The sequence below is a fragment of the Battus philenor genome, unplaced genomic scaffold, assembly GCF_028537555.1.
Source record: "Battus philenor isolate CCGP_79_NKW_IND1 unplaced genomic scaffold, ilBatPhil1.0.hap1 SCAF_8, whole genome shotgun sequence".
NCBI classification, from domain to species: Eukaryota; Metazoa; Arthropoda; class Insecta; order Lepidoptera; family Papilionidae; genus Battus; species Battus philenor.
In genome coordinates, this window is record NW_027181748.1 from 10,765,177 (window position 1) to 10,784,141 (window position 18,965).

An 18,965-nucleotide genomic window follows, 5' to 3' on the forward strand; every position below is an offset into this window, starting at 1 on the left:
TTTGGAAAAATAATTCATCAAGTTGCAGAAGGTGACAAATCTGGACTTTGTGGTTGCCACCCAATGTTACTCTATTTATATATACTCTTTAGAAATAAAATCATCTCTTGATAAATTTGTGGTTAAAAGTTATAAAAATGTTTATCCTTTTTTATTAGCATCCAATTTAAGAGATTATAATTATAGACGACATTTTTATCAATCGATTTCTGCGTCTAAGCAGTTGTGCTTGTAATATGTCAAGGTCAGGTGTAATAAAAATTAGCTTACGTATATAATAGTTTAATTTTGTCCATCTCCTTTCTGTGTTCGCTTAAATGATAATATTTTTTCTTTATAATAACGATTATTCAACTTTGTCAAATGAAGCTTCAGTCCGATTTCTTCGTAAACAAACCGTTTCAGATCACAGCATTATTTTGCATTCAATACACGTTTAATTAAACTATGTCGATTGTATTATAATTATTGAAATTTTTAGGTGAATTTTCTTTAATGATTACTATGTTATTTGTTTCGTCATCGTCGTCGTTTCAACCCATAGACGACCAATGCAAAGCATAGGCCAAAGATGTCTATAATCTATAATAGGACGCTGCTGCTCACCTTCTGGAAATTTTTTTGAGTACAGAAGCAATCCTATATAATTAATGCACAAAGTGTGAACTACATAGGAATGTATCTCGAGAATTGACGCGACCTATGATTGTAAGTTCTTACCGCCAGACTGCCAATGCTTAGAAATGTCATTTTTTAATGTGATTATTTTATAAACATGATAAATAATTTCAAAACACATCTTCGGCCAATGTTTGTTCTAATCTCGTAGTTAAAACTTCTGTATGCGTGGGAGCATCAATATTTATTTTTCTTCGTCTTAGATCATAAATTCCAGCTCGTATATCATAAGTTTAATTAAAAATTTAGATCCTTTTTTGACAATATCTATCGTGCAACACGAAGAACTTAGCACACTACGGCATTTCTAAAGCAATGGCCATGATTTACTTCTTAATATTCTCAACTATCTAAAATTCTTATCCGCGACTTTGAAAGAGCATGCATGTTTAAATAGTCGCTACCAATTTAGCCCATGTGGGTTTGATGCTGTCTGTGTAAAAGGATTTGCGAATTGACGTACAAGGCTGAATTAATTTGCCTGTTAATTTGTTTACTGTTCAATTATTTTTTCTTACTGATTGTTCGCGTTATATATGTGCTATCGACTGTTTATTACAATAATGTGTTTGTATATATACTATAAATGTGTTAAAATAATAGGAGACGAGATGCCGGCGTGACTGCCAGATTAATTTTGATCAATATTTTCGTTCTTGACTCATCGAGCTACATATTTATTGCTTGGTCACATTGAATTATTTAATTGTATAAATTAATTTTTTTTAAGTAAACACTAAACTTTATCCTTCATAAATATTTTGTAAAAGCCATAAAACTTATGTTGATTAATGTGTACTGTTTGAGAGATTTCTAATGAGTAAAAGAAAAGAAAATCAGAATCTTCACATTTATTAGAAAAAATTACCTTATTTACGTTCCCATACGATCACTAAAATAAATTTATGTACAAACAATGCAATTCGGTAGAACATAGGCGGGTAGTTACTTATGTCAATTTATAATAAATAAAATGTTTTACTCCACAAAAATTATAATTGATTTTTTTTATTATTGTAATATTGTGTATGTAAGCACAATACTTAATATCAAATACTTTGTCATACATTGTTCAAATTATAAAAACTTATTTAAATAGTTCTCTTATTATAAAATTTTCATTTAACATTATTATAAAAGAGTTTTGGTGTTACTTCTGTATCAGTCGCTTACGCATTGGCGGTGGACTTGACGATTCAGTTGATGAAAGTTTTAGACTAGAAGAAGAGGACGCTACAGGGGATGTCGACTCTTGTACTTCAGTTGAATAAGTTTGTGGGGTTTGTTTCAATGTTGATTCTGTTTGCGTTATTCTTGCTATTTCTTGATTGACTCTTGAAATCAGTTGTTCTAGTGCGACAGGCCATCGGTTTGCAGGTACGATGTGAGACAGGGACAAACGTGCGTCGGTCATTACCGCAAGTCGAACTGTGTCTGCGTATTGTATTACTGTTAGAGACATGCCTGAAAACAATAATGTTTTTTAACAAACTATTTTCATAAAAGTTATTATGGTGGTTACTGTAATAGACAAGTAACGTAAAATATGTCTCTTGATTATAGGTACTTATGTAGTATGCTGTAAACTTTTTCTTAATTCCATATATAAACAGCTTATATATTCTATAGGACTACATACTCTAGGCTGTTTTAGTCTATTCAATGTGATTTATTTTCTCTAACAATTCGAAATTACCTACTGCTCTTAATAAAGTATAATACATAATCTAGCTATTACGTATTCGCTTCGCACCCCTTAAATACGCCCTCTCAATCGCCTTTGCGGATGGAATTTTGTAAAATTCTAATTTCTTCGGGACGCCTATACACCGAAAATTTCAAGTCTCTATAATCCTTATCGTTCCAGAGATATCGTGATGAGTTAGTACATAAGTAGTAATCTATATTTATAGCTAATAGTTATTTACAATGTGAAGTCATTATTATTCCAATACTTACTGATGTTAGCCTGCGGCGGTCGCCAGTATATGACATGGTCGATAGTCTGGCCCCACAAAGTCACTCGAGGCTTTGCGTCAGGTGGCGAGTTTATTTCTGCATAGGAAACAGCGTATCGCCTTGATAGCAAATTTAGTGTTAGTTTTGCAAGGGGCGATGGCACGGAACGCGTTAGTGCCCCACATCTAGCTTGCAAAGCCCAGGCTCTTGATAAAGCCTTCTGGCAATTGCACGCCTCTGATATCACAGATGCTATTCGACGCGGAGTAGCACCGATGGGAAGGGATAAACAAATCATGCCTGCGAAAAAATTTTTAAGCGTAAATATTAATATTATTTTTCTTAATTATGTACTAGACTGCACGCACGTATGACCAGATATTAACGAGATTTTGTTGGTTATACCTACAAATCTAGTATTAAATGGCTGTCACTTTTTACTTAAATGGATAATTTTTAAATAATAACAATTAATGATTAATTTGTTTAAATGTATTATTTATAGGTATATAACTGAAATTGAGGATTTCCAAAGTGGTCAATATCAACATAATCTACAATTAATAGGCAAGAAATGAAAAAAAGTTTTTTTTAATTAAAACTTTTAAGATACTATATGAGTTGCGTTATGTGTAACAACTTTTTATAATAATGACTATTTTGAAGGTAATACCATGGTTGCACATTTCAATTGAAAGTAAAAAATATATCATATTTGCCCACTTAACACCCTGAATGTTTATAAATTGAAAAAAATTTGAGCATAGGGTTCATTGATATTAGAAGAAGTTGACTTTGGTAAATATGCCTTTTGCTTAAAACAGTTTGTGCGAAATATCTTAATTAATCAAAGCAAATAGAAAAAAAAATTCGTAGAAAATCAGTCATAAAATACTTGAGTCTGTCTAAAGACATGTATTAAAAGAAGGTGTTGCCATTACTTTCCATTGAAAGAGGTGCAACAAAAAGGAAATTAAAACATGTAAATTAAAAAAAATAGTTAATTTGATGACTAACCTCCTGTGTGTGATTTTTTATATTCCTTCCCATTACCTTCAGCGAAAGTAAAGAGAAATTCTTCGGGTGCTGCTCTAGCCGTAGTAAGCACAAATTCCGGAGTTTCACTCTGCGCATTATCGAAAAACGCGCGAATGGCATCCGTTGCGGCGTAAAGTACCACGTCGGTGGAGGACACGCCTAGTGCTCGCCCGCAACGCTCGATGGACTCGCGTGAGATTGGACGTGACCATGACACCACCTGTTTTTTTTTGTAAAATTTGGTGTTTTGTATTTGTATCGACTCTGTTATATTCCTGATGCTAGACAATAAGCTTACTCTTAGAGAAAATGTTCGGTGTGTAATACACCACGCGAGTTATATATCTATTGGTGGAAGCCTACCCATATTTTGTTTCCAGAAAATGAGGGTTTCCTACCAACGTTTCTATTTATTTGTGGTGATGTTATGTAATTTACAAAAAGTATGGCACCTCATGGGAATTGTGTCCGCGAATTTTAATCGTATATTTGAGATATATAACATTGACGATAGCTACGTTCTATTTTAATTACCAATAATTCAAAAGAGAAATCAAACTATTTTAAAAGTTTAAAAATAATTTGTTATTTGTATGATCTTCATATGTAATATATCATATGTAAGTTATACCTTTCTTCCACAAAGCGATATTGTCTGCAGAAGATGCCTTTTGCCATCATCAGCGCCAACTGCATCATTCCACATTTCTGCTGGAGCCCTATATACCTCTACTGCACATTTCCAAGCTTCCACTGACGCATTGATAAACATTTGAGCCAGCTCCGCGTATTTCCATGTGATCGTGTTAGTTTGCTGCACGTGTCCGGTTGTTCTTAGTTCCCTCACTGCTTTTAACTCATCTTTGATCATAAACGGCAGCTTTAAAATTGTACGGGTTGTTGACAACGCTGCTCCTATTGTTAGCCGGGGCCATTTTCGTGGATCAGCTGTCACAAGTGGTGATAGTATCAACTGAAATAAAAATCAAACTGTCGATGTTAATTTTGACGTACATTGATTTACACATAAAGAGAACTTTGGGTCGCGTTAAATTTAGGACAGATTTCTTCAAGAGCGTGAGAGAGACAAAATCATATGGTTAGTTACGGCATATATCAAATACGACAAAGAAATTAAAAGTTGTTTGATCATATAACAGAGGACCATCCGAAAAGTTCAAATAAAAGTGAATTTGAAACTTAATAGAAATACAATATATTGATCGTAGGTTGTTAACAGATCATTTAAATATCACTTTTGTGAGTCACGAGAATTGATTCAAACACGTGACTTCGATGGTGTCCCTAAAGCGCTCTGACCTAAGATGAGCCCATGACAATCTCTTCCGATTGAACTTTGTAATCACTTTCGTAGTTGCATTTGCGTAAAGTTCCTTTGCAGAATTAACATTTTATTAAAATTTTGAAACTAAATGTACCTTTGCCATAGTCAACTTCCTTCTTTGGCATTCTTGCTGCACAGCGCTGATGAAAGAAGTCGCCGTCAATGGCGTCTGATCGATACTCTGATTATTTTTTTTCTTTCTTAGTTCTCTCACAGCACTAACAGCCGAAATCAAAAACAGACCGGCCACATGAAATGCCCCTGGTAAAGTTTTTGAAGCTCGAGTACTTTCAACCGGGTCATATTCTGAAATAAATTCATTCCAAACATTCGACAGATTTTCATTAAGCTTTCCGTACAGCTCTGGCAAAGCTTTAGGTGACGGAAACAGATTGTTCAATGGACTCGAGTATTTATTTTTAGTTGTTTGTATCTCTTCAGGTTTCAATTGTTCAACTAGTAGCAAATCGCCAATGTTGATAGAATTTGTTCCAGTCAATAACAAGTGATGTACTCGAACTAGGATGTAATATTTGGGTTCTTGTGATATACATGGTATGATGATGTATTGCCAGGGTGGTTGTTCGGTTGGAAAGTATTTTGAAACAATTTCGCTTACGTAATCCTGGAAAAGAAAAAAATCATAATTTCTGTAATTGATATAATTTTGAGAATACGAGTAACAACCAAATTGATATATTTCGTTAAAAAGCGAAGGAAAAATTTCTTAACTGTACAATATTTTTGGAAGACTTTATGTGACATATCATAGATGGCATATAATGCTTTCCTGTATTTTAAAAACTGGCCCACCCATAAACTTCGAAATTCGAAAGCAGTCGTGTAACACAGCACACAAATTAGGTCTATATAAGTCTATGTTTTATGGGAAGTTTTGATTGTTGGAGAGATTTCAATTTTTGTCTTTTTTATTTGCCACATCAAACTGGTTAAACTCGGTGTAAGATAATAATATAATAAATCATATTTAAGCACTCCAAACCCCGGCGTCCATTAAATGTTGTTGAAATTTTAAGTGCGTGGTTTGAAAATCGAAAATCTGAGATAGTGTGGAAACCACAAAGTTTGGACCATACCACGAAATTATGTCCTAACCACACACGTAGTGGGTATATTTCTTTTTCGTAGAATATACAAAGATAAATAGGCATAATGATGCCAATAAACCAATGGGTTTAGATATAATTTAAAACGCCGACTTGATTGATGATGTGACTTTAATTTTTTATCTACTTTACAAGACAATTTATGTAAATTATGACTAATAAGAAAATAAATTCTCAGAGACAAAAATCTATCGCCCTGAACAATGTTGTTCCCATTACTATATTAAATCTTCTATTATTGTTAATAATGTATGATACATTTGATCAACGACCTATGGAAAGGGCTGCGCTCTGAATTTCTCTATAAGATCGGTATGAGGAGATGTGTAGACGAACAAAATTAACCGACATAGCCCGGTGGACTCGATGATAATTAATGATTACGTGTCATCCCTTTTAACAATATTAAGGTGTTAGAAAAATGGTCAAGGGGTTATTTTAAGTATTTTAATAAAATGAAGTCAATACAAGTACCCGACATTTGATTTGGCACTTCAAATAAAAACATTTTTGATTTGACATCGCTACTACTCTATATACATACCAAACTATTGAAGTCCTGTGAGATAACTCTATCGACTACAAAACCGAGCCCAGCCAATATTTGCCGAAAGTTTTACTCTTCGCCCGATGTGTCAAACCAAATGACAAAACGAATACTATACTCGCATTCAGAATAAGCCAACGCAATTTTTTGATAAAAGAGGCAATGGATAGAATATTACTAAAAAATCAGTTAATTTTTATAGTCAAGTTATCAAATACTGTAGTCTCTTTTATGAGAATTATTTTTATGCGAATTTGACGTTGTGCAATGTGTATTTTATCCAAAAAATTCTTAGACAACCATACATATAGGCTTGTTTAGTAATCCCGTGAATATTATCCCTGAAAATCGCACTCTGTCGTGCAGAAGGTATCCAACTTTGTTTTAAATAAGAAAATCCTTTTCTAATAAATGACCCCAATTTTAAACGAGCCTTTAAATTACAATGAGAGCAGCACAACTGATTGTCTGGATATCGTGAGCTATATACAAATTGTAGAATCATCATCGCAAAGTTAAATGACTGATTACATTGATAGAAAAGAGCTACACAGAACGAGAAAGAAGTTTGTGAGAATTCATCACCTTTACGGCAAAAAGAAAGGTTTAAAAATTACATAACGTGTCCCTACTTTTCAAGGCAATTAAAGTATTTTCAATGCGATTTTAATATGCGTTTTTATGTAGACCGTATTCACCGCTAAAACGAGAACTATCAGTATTTATCATCATCAATATTATTTCCGTAGTTAGACGTCCACAGGCCTACATAGACCTCCCCCAAAGAATCCCAATAAGATCCGACCGGGTAAAATTATTAGCACAAGGATATTAATATCTCACCTGAATATTATTGTCGGAGACTGGCCTGCCCCGGTATACTGCATTTGAAACCAGGAAATGATTCTCGGGTTTAAAGGGAATATTGGCGTCCCATGCGTAGTTGCCCCAGCAGGATACTAAGCAGTGCCGAAGTCTAGGGAACATGAGCTCGCCATCATTGTTTTTGCGGTCGATTACGTGATGAGTCAGTTCACTCTTGATTTGCTCCACATTGTATGCCCCTTAAAAAAACAGGCATTTTATTTTATTAATAATGTTAACATAGTACTTTTGAACTATTTTTGTTTTAAGAAAAGCAGAGACGTGCTTACGTTTTACCACTATAAGTCATAATATTTGTCTAGAACAATGCCGAATTAGTAACTTTAAACCTTTACTATAGTTTAGAAACATTTCTTGTGTTTGCACTCGTAACCTTAACCCTTCTTTGCATGGTGATGGAAATTTCCATCATAACATTTAGTCAACAAAAAAAGATACTCAAAACCCTTGTAACGTAAATTTGTTGTTGCTCGCAACTTTTTAAGCGACTATTGCGTACAACAAAACGCGGTTGTCGAAAAATAGCAAAGGTCACTGTGAATTACCAGATCTAGAACTTGTTATTCTGCTGTTTGTTGAGACTGGAAGAAAGGAGCGAGATTTTAAATTGTTTTACGGAAATAAACGGAGATATAAAATACAATAAAAAATGAAAATGAGTGGAAAAAAGGTTTGTTATCATGTTTTTGTTATTTTATGTACAATTTATATCAAAACACTATAAATGAATTTCTCAAAACGTTGTGATAGAAATTTACATCACTATGCAGTAACTTCACTTGTAATGTATGGGATTTTTTTTTCTAAATGTTTATTTTATGTTGTTTTTTGGGGAAACTTGAATGAAAGAGATATTGCAGATTATCTTTGTAAGTTATAAGGCGGTTGGCTCTCAGAAGATGGCCTTAATGACCAAGATTCCGATGATGAAAACCACAATTCTGATGAAATTATAAGTGTTGCAGGAGGAGAATGATGATGATGATGTGGATGAAACTGCTGACGTTGAACCTCCTCTTGTAAAACCAGACGATCAAGAACCCTCTCACACATCAAATTCATCTAATTTGCAGTCTTCATCCAGTTTTCCATTTGACAAAAGAAACTTGATTTGGAAAAAAAGGAATCTGGTGTGTGACACAGATAAAATTACTTTCTTGGGGAGTTCTGCTGCTTCAGGTGGTCTATCACATCTAGAAACTCCATGTCAATGTTTTAACCATTTTATCACTGAAGATTTTATCAAAACATTACTAAAGGAGACAAATTTATATACAAGACAGAGTAATCCCAGTTCATCTATACCATTTACAGAATATGATTTGTATAAGTTCTTTGGTATATTATTATACATGCCAGTAATCAAATTTCCTAGCACAAGATCATACTGGTATACATACTGATATTACTTGTCCGTTTATTGTCCAAGAATACAATAAACATATGGGAGGAGTAGATCTCATGGATAGCTTTTTGGGCAGAAATCATATAAAAATGGGGTCTAAAAAGTGGTATTGGCGTATTTTTTTCATCTATTTGATCTTGCTATTATAAACTGTTGGATTGTTTATAAAAAATGCTCAAGAAAGTGATGAACCTAAAAAGAGTCTGCTTACAATGGGCCAATTCAGAAATGAATTGTCCTTTGTGCTATGCAACAAAGGAACCACCAAAGCAGCTAAAAGAGGGCGTCCTGGTACCAGTGTACTAGAAGAAGAATTACAATAAAAAAAAGAAAAGGTTTTCCAGCTCCACCACCTCCAAAAGACATAAGAAAAGATGGTGCTGAACATTGACCAAAAGTAGGTGGGTCACCCCGGTGCAAATTTCCCAAATGTAAAGGCTATTCTACAATTTCGTGTAATAAATGTGGCGTCAATTGGTGCTTAAATAAAATAATTATTGTTTTTTGAATTATCACTAAGCATAAAGAAGACTAAGTAAACAACTTTTTTTATTTATTTAGTACGGGGCTAAATATGTGAAACTGCATGATGATGTAAATTTCCATCATATTGTTTTTTACATAATACATATTTTTATTCACACTAGGATTTTTTTAATATTTTTCCTTTAATCTAGAGCATTAATTACATCACCCTGATTTATTTTAAAAAAATAGTAAAAATCATGCAAAGAAGGGTTAAAGCTTAAATCGGTTAGAGGTCTACCTATACATTGACTCATCACTATATCTATAGAAGTATATAGTTCAGAGTCTTGAAATATGATAAAAATAGTTATTTTGCCTAATAAAGATCAGCTAAGAATGAATTTTATTAAATTCCATTTACAAGGGATTTTATTCGGCAGTTTTATATAAAACAACAGATATAAAAAGAATGTTTAGTTCTAATAGGAAATAAACGAATATGACAAATAATGAAAACAAAATAAAATTGTAATATTTAGTCAATATTTATTATCTCCTTCACAATAGTCCGACGTCATTATAATTTGATAGTGTACGACAATTCTACTCAAAATGCCCGATAGTGGACTGAAAGAAAGGTCAACGATCTATGCGTGATTAAGCAAATGAAATTGATCATGATAATTATACATCCGTCTCACCTTTGATACATAGCAATACATTGATAATGCCTTGGTTTCTATGCGTGTCCAACAACGAACGAACTGTATCTGTTCTGATGAATTCCAGGTGCGGATACCGACTGGATAGAAGCTTGATCCAAAGATGCTTGCTTATTCTTACAACTAAAATACATAAAAATGTAAATATTAGACGCTAACAAATTACTAGTCATTCATTTTCTTAATTTACACTATCTTAAAGCCTGTTTTGATGAATATAATAAATTTTGTTATTAAACCTAGATATAAAGGAGGTGAAAATTGTTTATACTGTAATGAAGTATTTAAGATAGTTAATTAAACAAACGTGTTTCTAATCTATACAATCTTATAGGACTATGCCAATAGGATATTGACTACTTTAAAGAATATAATTAATTTATAAAATTATTCTTGAATTTTTTCATCTAGGAAGTGAAGGTTCGTTTAGGAAGTAAAAATTGTTTATGTTTAAAATGAAACTTTAGAGATAAATACATTACTGGTCGACTACTTCTAAATATAGTAAAGATTGTTTAGCGTATGTTTGCCAATACTTGTAAATGTTTACATAAAGCAATGTGGTAAATACTAATTGATGTAATGCAACTCTAACACGAAAATAATTTTCGATCAAAAATTTTTAAGTTACATAACTTAGGATAATATTTTTGTTAAACCAAATTTAAGTGCAGATACTACTAATGTATGCACTAGCTTTATTTTTTTTATTCCTATTTGCTTAAATGTTTCTCTATATGTTTTTTTTTACTGCGCCTGTTATTAGATCCCTCTCGTACACCCTATTATTTTTGGGATTAGGACTATTTTGTCTTTAATAATTTTTTCACATTTCTTTTTATTGTCATTCTCCTCTATCGATCTTCACATTATCATTCATTCACTTTCTATCATACGTCACAAAATTGTACATTATCATTTATTCTTAATTTCCTTCCTTGCATCGCCTCCAACCCTCTTCTGAATTATCACAAAACAGGGTTTTATTACAGTTTATCACAATATTGCCTATTCTAACGATTTAAATTTTATTTATATCATATATGTTACATTTATCACAATACATAGTTTTCTTTTACTTTTATTTTATTATGTTCTTTTGATAATTACCTAACTCTATATTAATTCAACATCTTCAGTAACCCCACTGAAGAAGCCGAGGAAGATTAATCTTCATCCTACTTATTATCTTTTATTATAGAGACGATGCTGTCTTATTTATGTTTCTTATCAACTTTTGCCAAAACGCGGGATATTTGTATATTATAGTGTTTACATTGTTGATGTGCCTTAGAAATAAGTTAAATAAATAAGTAAAATACATATCTTACCCACGTATGACAAGGCAAGAGCGGGCAGTGCTGACACGGCAATCCAAAACGCGCAGTACGTATAAACCTCTTGCGCGATTCTAGCACGGACTCCTTTCAATTTCCCTCTACTCATCGCGCTGCTCCGCTGTTCGCCGGTCGCGTCCGACACCACTTGCTAGCTGAAACCTACTAATGTAATGATCTATGACTCCAATACTCAGATAGTTGTGATAATTTCTACATAGATAAATTGTTTGTAAACATAAATTAAGTCGGTAAGTACAAAGCCGATATCGCTTGAGCTTACTCGAGATGCATTGATTCATTTATTATGGTAATTTATGACCATGTCATGATCATTTATTTATAGCTGTAAGAATTCGCTTGCAAATTAAATTCGCTGTAACAATCGCTGACATTTCCAAAAGGAAATACTGGTATTATGTATGTAATAATTAAAAATAAAGAAAGCATTATTTTTGAATTTGGATTCTGCAATTATTTATATGATTGGTCATTGTATTTTCTTATTTTCGGGCCAACATACTGTTAAGTATATTGTGATATTAAAATAGGGTGGGATGATATAGGGAACTGACTGGCTGTGATTGTATTACATAAAGTACAATAGATACAAATTTTTAAATCCTCCATACGCTTGGTATTAGTTAAATGTTTTTGTGCCAATACCGCATTGATAGGTGCAATTGAACCTCTTTATGTAGCAGAAAAGGATGATCAGTGCTGTAGGGAAAAGAATTCTAAGAAATCCTATCCGAAAGCAAAAGATTTTATTTCAGGAGATGAAAATAGTACCTAGAACCATGTTGCGTATTTTAATAGATGGCTTAGGACCTGTTAGACCTGGCCTATAAGAGACTTACTATTAATTTCTTAACTGATAATTTTCAAAAGAATGGGGTGGTATAATCAAATCGACTACTTAAGCGGTACGCAAAGGAAGGTCGCGGATAACTTTTGTTAGCGTATAAGAAAATTTTGACATTTGAGCAATGTTTTAGCGAACAAAACTTCCGTATTTAGGATGAAAGTTCTAACGAAACTTCTCATTTGGTCATCAGACTGTGAGCATTTTGCGACTTTACAGAAGATTCCTTGGGGTGTTATCTATGAAGGAGTGACTAAGCCATATTTTTGTGAATAAGGTATGAAAACAGCGTCATAAGTATATCATGATACCATTCTTATCCCCCACAACCTCCTTTACAACACCATGTTCAATAACTAAGCATTATCCTATCAACAAGACTAAGTGCCGGATGACAAAGGTCGATCTATCCGATCGTGATTAAAAATGACTGGACTGGCCTTCATTTAGTCCTAATCTTTATTCATTGGATTATGATTTATGGCCAGTTTAAGAGAGTTAGGCTTAATAAACTTTACTATATTTCTAATGGTTTTATTTTTTTGTCCAAAAATAAATTAATAAATCTTATTTATAACAAAAAAATTAACAATCTATGTATTCATACCACGTTTATACGTTATTTTTTTTAGTTTTATCTGTATATTTTTTTCTGCTAAGTTAGTAAAACACTTGAAACTTTACACATGTTTTGTTAAGAAAGTGACGCATAGATAACGCGAAATACAGTAGTTTTAGTCGTAAAAACCTGTATAATTGTAATAAATATTTTAACAACGAATTGCTTAACTAGTAAATCTCTATTTCTGAAGTATTTCTTTATTTATTCAAAAATTTAAAAAAAAAACTTTTTTACATTGTAACTTAAATGATAATAGTATATCATTTTAAAACAGAAAGGAAACGATACTTGCATGTTACGTTGTTAATTTTTTACATTCTGCATGCATGCTTCTTGCATGCATCAGTCCATTGCAGTGAAAATAGGCTCAGTATCAAATTACAATACAATAACGAAAATATGACACGATTTGCAATTAATTGCAAATAAGTTTAGAAGTTTTGTCTATGATAATGTAAATAAAACGCTAGCTTTATATCCTATAATGTTATTGTGAAATTTAGTTTAACTGTACAATAATAATATAACACAATACTATAATTTTTATTGTTTCTCTATTTCCCCTGACGAGATATAAGTGACATATTTTTGGATTATTTTTTGCCTTAAGATATATCAGTTGCTGATTTTGCAACCGGTCTCATCAAACGAGCGCCTACCCCCTATCATACTGGATAGAAAGGTTGCTGGAGTTTCCTCTGCCACGTACATTACTATCACTTTCCGAAGTGATAGTAATGAAAGCCAGGTAATAGCTACCGACCAAGTCGAGGTTCGGCCATATTGGGCGTCCTTGAGATGGAATGCCAAACGGGTATTATTAATGAGTGACAGCATAAGTTGAGGTCCTCGCGGGTATCTTTGTCCTGACCACTCGATGCACTGTCCGATATCGGATATCGTCCGAAACTCGGCGGTCTTCCAATCTGATGAAATTGTAGGATGTAGCGGTCCGAGCCGAGACATCCAAGGGTGCCCTCGAGCTTTGCTAACTTAAAAGAGGTGTTATGCTAAGCGCCCTGCTACCCCGAACCCGCGGAAACTGCAAATCTATTTTGGGCAGCAGCGAAAGTTAGAAAAAAAAATTTTAACGTTAGGAACAGTTTTGTATCTCTCAATATCGAGTCGCGGTTTACCATAGCCTACTGTTGGTGCAATATAGGTTGGTAGTTGCTGGTTAGATATTTAGTGTCCATCTATTGGAAATCACTAGTAAAAATTTTAAAAATTCTTTATGTTTTTATTGGAACCAATAGTCATGTGGGTAACGTACTTTCTCAACATACAGACAGTGTGCTTTCACCGCCATGTCTCTACAACCGTAAAGTGGGTTATGGAAAATCTGATTGAAAACATTAGTGTTACAATTACATTTAAGTCCAATAATAAACTGTAAAATTAATTACTACAAAACTAATGAATTTAAAATAATACTGACAATCCATAGGAATAATTTAAAGAAGTTTGATACAAAAATTTTTTAACGTACACATGATGCTACATTAATATTTTAGTGTTTATGAAATAAATTCAAAATAATTCGACATTTTTATTGTAAACACAGCGCTTGTTGAAAAAAATACCCTAATACTATTAAATATTCACTATTCGCGACGAAGAAGTTTGTTGTGTGAACTTGTGTAGGTTAGCTTGTGAAATATATAAATTGCAAAAAGTGTGAAAGATCGACGATATATTACTTGTGTTATACATCAACTATCTTGCCCGCTCCACAAATTTAATAAACAAATTCTCAACTGCCTTTGCGGGTAGAATTTCTAGAAATCCGATTTATTAGCTGAACTCTACTCGGCGAAGGTAATATTCCTTTTCTCTAATCCTTATGGTTCCGAAGATATCGTGATGAGGACAGTACATCGGTAGAGATCTAACATAGCTTACCTTAAACACTGGGTGTAGGTAGAATTTGAGGAATACTATAATATTTAGTTGAAAAGAATTGAGAATTTATGACAAATTATTTTCAATTTTTACGCATACCTTTGATCACTTTGAAGTTAAGTTGTAAACTATTAATTTACAATGCTTATGTATTTAGCGCGATTTTTATACTTCCAGAAGATTACTAGTTTATGACGTATTTAAGTAAGATACTGTATGTATGTCTCCATAAAGAAGAACAAAAAATAAAAACAATTATTATTATATAAAGAAATTACTGGGGCGTGTTAGGTTCCCTGTAGATTGTCTAGAGGCATTAAATGATTTCTAATAAGTATACATTAAGCGTAATAGTTCTAGTACTGTTGGTACACGCAATGTAGTTCTTGGCACACTTTGACTCCTGCTCTCGCCCTATCTGCACTGACCCTGTTGCACGTGACACTAGAGTGCATTTACTAACTCGCACATCCACTAAATTTACTAGTTTATTTCCCAAGCGCCTTTAATTGCTTGAATTTCCTATTCATATTGCTCGTGATTTTTACTCAGAAAACTAATGCATATTAAATTATAGTGACAATTACATATTAAGTCATTCGTATAGAGTATTTGTGAAGTAAGTTTGTAGGAAGACATTAGATATAGACAACCGGTCCTATTGGATATTTATGAAGAGGGCCTGTATTCGGTAGTAGACATCCTATGACTGTATTGATGATGATCATAATAGAGAATTTGTAACAGTCTAGAATATCCGTTCGCTGAACTAATAAAACATAAGGAATAATAGCTTTAAATCGCGACGAAATATGAACAAACCTAGAAACCGCAATTCGGTAGTGAAATACTGTTTTAATACAACACGTAACTTCAGCTACAACTAGCTCTTTCGCAACTATATGTCATGACTCATAATTCAATATCGAAAATTTATTATTATTTGTAGATAATTATTGTAAGAAGTAATAATTACGAAGTTGTATTCTGATCACTTGATGGTCAGTCGCTAGACTTTGTTTTGTAGATAACAATGATTCCGAATTGCAATAACTATGTCGTAATTATTCAGATAAATGTAGGTAGATACGGTGGCTACAATGCTGTGACCGACAGGAAATTTACGCAATCGTTAGTTTGATTTAAAAATCGTTTGAAATAAATATAACGTAAAAACTATTATAAATTAGATCTATTAATAGCATGTACAGTTGAATAAAAATGTTATCATAGTAAGTCAAAATTCTAATTATATTGTTTTATGTTTTCTTAAAAGATCAATGTTATAAAATTTCTGTCCAATATTTAAAGAAAGTAGTCATTATTATAAATCTAGATATACGGTTTTGTTATTGTTATTAAAGTCAGTGTAATCTAGGTTGATAAACACAATTTTGTTTAGACTGTCTCAATTAAAGCATTAATTAGTTAATTAAGAGAATTTGTTGGTATAAAATAATTTTCTTTTTTTATTTAGAGTTGATCCACGCTGTACATAATATATATTTATGTTCAATATCCTCAATATAACATAAGCACAATTATTTATTATATAGGTTCCGAATACTAGGACGGACAAGTAATAAATTGTATTTACTGATTGTTTTTTTTTTTCAGAAAGAACAGTTTCTTGCAAATAATTGCGCAAAAAACGTTTTAAAAACTTTAATAAAATATGTGGTAATCGTATTAAATGTTTATAATTCTTTATTAAGACCTATTCTGTAGGAATTATTGTTTAACTTTGTAAGCTAATACTTTATCCGATCCTTGTGGTCGGTACACTATTTATTTTTTGAAAAAAATTATCCTAATTAGTAAATTTGTGAGTACACATACGTAATATAATACACGTAATAAAATAAGAATAACAAAATTTTAACCTAATAAATTAAATGGAATACTCACGATTTATTTAAATTTGCACTGTTTTGAAATTCGCACCGGACGTATTTTTTTTTAACCAACGTTAAAAACGTGATCACATCGCAACATTCAGCCAGTATGTGAATAGCCGGCGCCAATCAGCGACGCGCTGAGTGATCCCCGCCTTTATCGTAAACATGTAACTTGTACCAAAGTTCACAAAGTTACCAATACTGTTACCGTCCAATCACACAGCCCTGCAAATTTTGATCTTTGCTACATTTAATTTTTTCTTATTTTATGGTTGTTACATTAATCTTATAAATTACTTGATTCTATTTTTTCATGATTCGAGTATGTAAAAAATTACTTACTACAAACTTTTCGTTAGTCAATTTGAAACTAATTTGAACTAAGAAGTCAAGTGATTTGAGAAAAACTTTATTTAAATTTTCAAAAACCATATTTCATCATTACTTTTCAATTCAACTCATTAAAAGTTTTTCCTGAAAACAAAAAAATGACAATGAATGTTCTTAAAATTTCTTTATTTTCTTTGTTTTGAATTTTTGTCTACCCATCTCGGATTTACAGCTTCACCGTGAGTACAGTTAAGCGTGACGGAGTTTTGGACATGCTTTGCTGAGTTGCAGTAATTGAGCTAAGCTAAGGTACAATAGTATAGCCTTCAGAGTCAGACAAACTTTTATTTCGCTTAAGCGGACGGACAGAGCGCATTAGCTTCCTCGTTGCTGTCACACGTTGCTAATTCATAGAGCCGAAAGAACTCCTAATCCTAGAACAGATCGGCTTTCGTGTAAACACTCCTGCACCAATCACGGAGCACATTTTCGCATACTGAATTAAGAAATCCGAAAAGCAAGCCATTGACGTATCGAAGCATTAGACAAAGTCGGGCACATTTCACTCGCACACAAGTTGTACGTTTTGGGTATGCCGGACCGTCTGATGGTCTGAGTGATCGAACATTCAGGTGCTCCGCAGAAAGCGTATGCCCCAAGACTCGGTCCTCGGATCGATCATATATGCGCTCTATACAAATGACTTACCGCGTGTCAAAGGTTTATTGTATCCGAGCCGATTAAATTAAAGGATTCTTATTTACCTGACCTAGTTATTACTTATATTTATCTGTAATATTTACTGAAATTTCTTTTTTATATAATCAAATAACTTTTGCCCTTTTCTCATAAAATCATAAATTTCCAATATTATTTGTGATATGAAACAAGAAGTTAACAATAGAACACTATTCTACACACACTTGTCTCTTAAGACGTAACCTGCATGATTTATTCTTCTAGCGTGTAAAATAGTTTCAAATTTTCAATTTAAGGATACGATAATATAATATGTATGTAACACAGATCGCTGAATATATAATCCAGGAAGATGCAGAGTCCCATTAAAAATAATAATTAATATTTCAAAGATAAATTGGAGTTATTCATTACTTTATCAAACTAATCTTGTTTTACTATCTACGCATATAATTTCATGTAACATTTGCTATAATTAGATATTAGTGTTTGAAATGTTTAATTGGTGTAGTTATTGATAATGAATATTGTGGTGATCATTTTACAAGTAATAAAAATAAATTCGTTATGCTTATATTTCGACTTCAAAAAATTTCTTCAAGTTTGTACACATATAAAGTTTCACAAGATGTCTTAGACCTTTCTCTTTTATATTTAAATCTGAAATTAAGTTGTATTATGAAATAAATCAAGTTCAACTTGGTGTTTTGACTCATTTCATAATCATCACATTAACCGATGGACGCCTACTGCAAAGACTTTGCACTGTGCGCATCCAGCGATCATCGAAGTCATCGGTCCATCTAGTGATTGATTCATTTACATGGGGTTGATTATAATGAATACGTCAAAATGTAACAAATTTCATTTAAAAGAACAACTGTTGAATTTCTGGACAGCTATTTTTAGCAGATAAGCATCCAAAGCCAGCGGAAGCTTACCATTTGTAATGAGTAAATAATCGATGATTCAAAAGTGCATGTAAACTTATGAGTTTGAGTAACTTTTCTATTGAGTGCCTAGTTAAGTAAAGATATTATTAATTTGAATCACTAAATTTTTTTAAATTATTTTATTATGTTATAGTTATGAGATAAATCAATTACTTCTACGTATGACTTCTGTATCGTCATCAATT

At 32.5% G+C, this 18,965-nt stretch overlaps 1 protein-coding gene across 3 annotated transcripts; it reads right to left on the reverse strand.

Moving 5' to 3' along the window:
* Positions 1–1,530: 1,530 nt before the first annotated feature.
* On the reverse strand, positions 1,531–16,913 carry LOC137931684 (uncharacterized). 3 transcript variants are annotated; one of them, XM_068775167.1, is made up of 9 exons: positions 16,809–16,913; positions 11,506–11,666; positions 10,154–10,297; positions 7,538–7,758; positions 5,115–5,645; positions 4,307–4,648; positions 3,655–3,895; positions 2,638–2,937; positions 1,531–2,142 (listed from the first exon to the last, which is right to left on the reverse strand). In XM_068775167.1, the coding sequence occupies exons 2-9, from the start codon at positions 11,618–11,620 to the stop codon at positions 1,829–1,831; spliced, it is 2,208 nt and encodes a 735-aa protein (XP_068631268.1). In that variant the 5' UTR covers positions 11,621–11,666; positions 16,809–16,913; the 3' UTR covers positions 1,531–1,828. The 3 variants fall into 3 exon arrangements, with proteins under 3 accessions (XP_068631268.1, XP_068631266.1, XP_068631269.1); XM_068775165.1 differs by having other exon boundaries at positions 11,506–11,673; XM_068775168.1 differs by having other exon boundaries at positions 11,506–11,676; positions 16,809–16,909.
* Between the last annotated feature and the right edge of the window lie 2,052 nt (positions 16,914–18,965).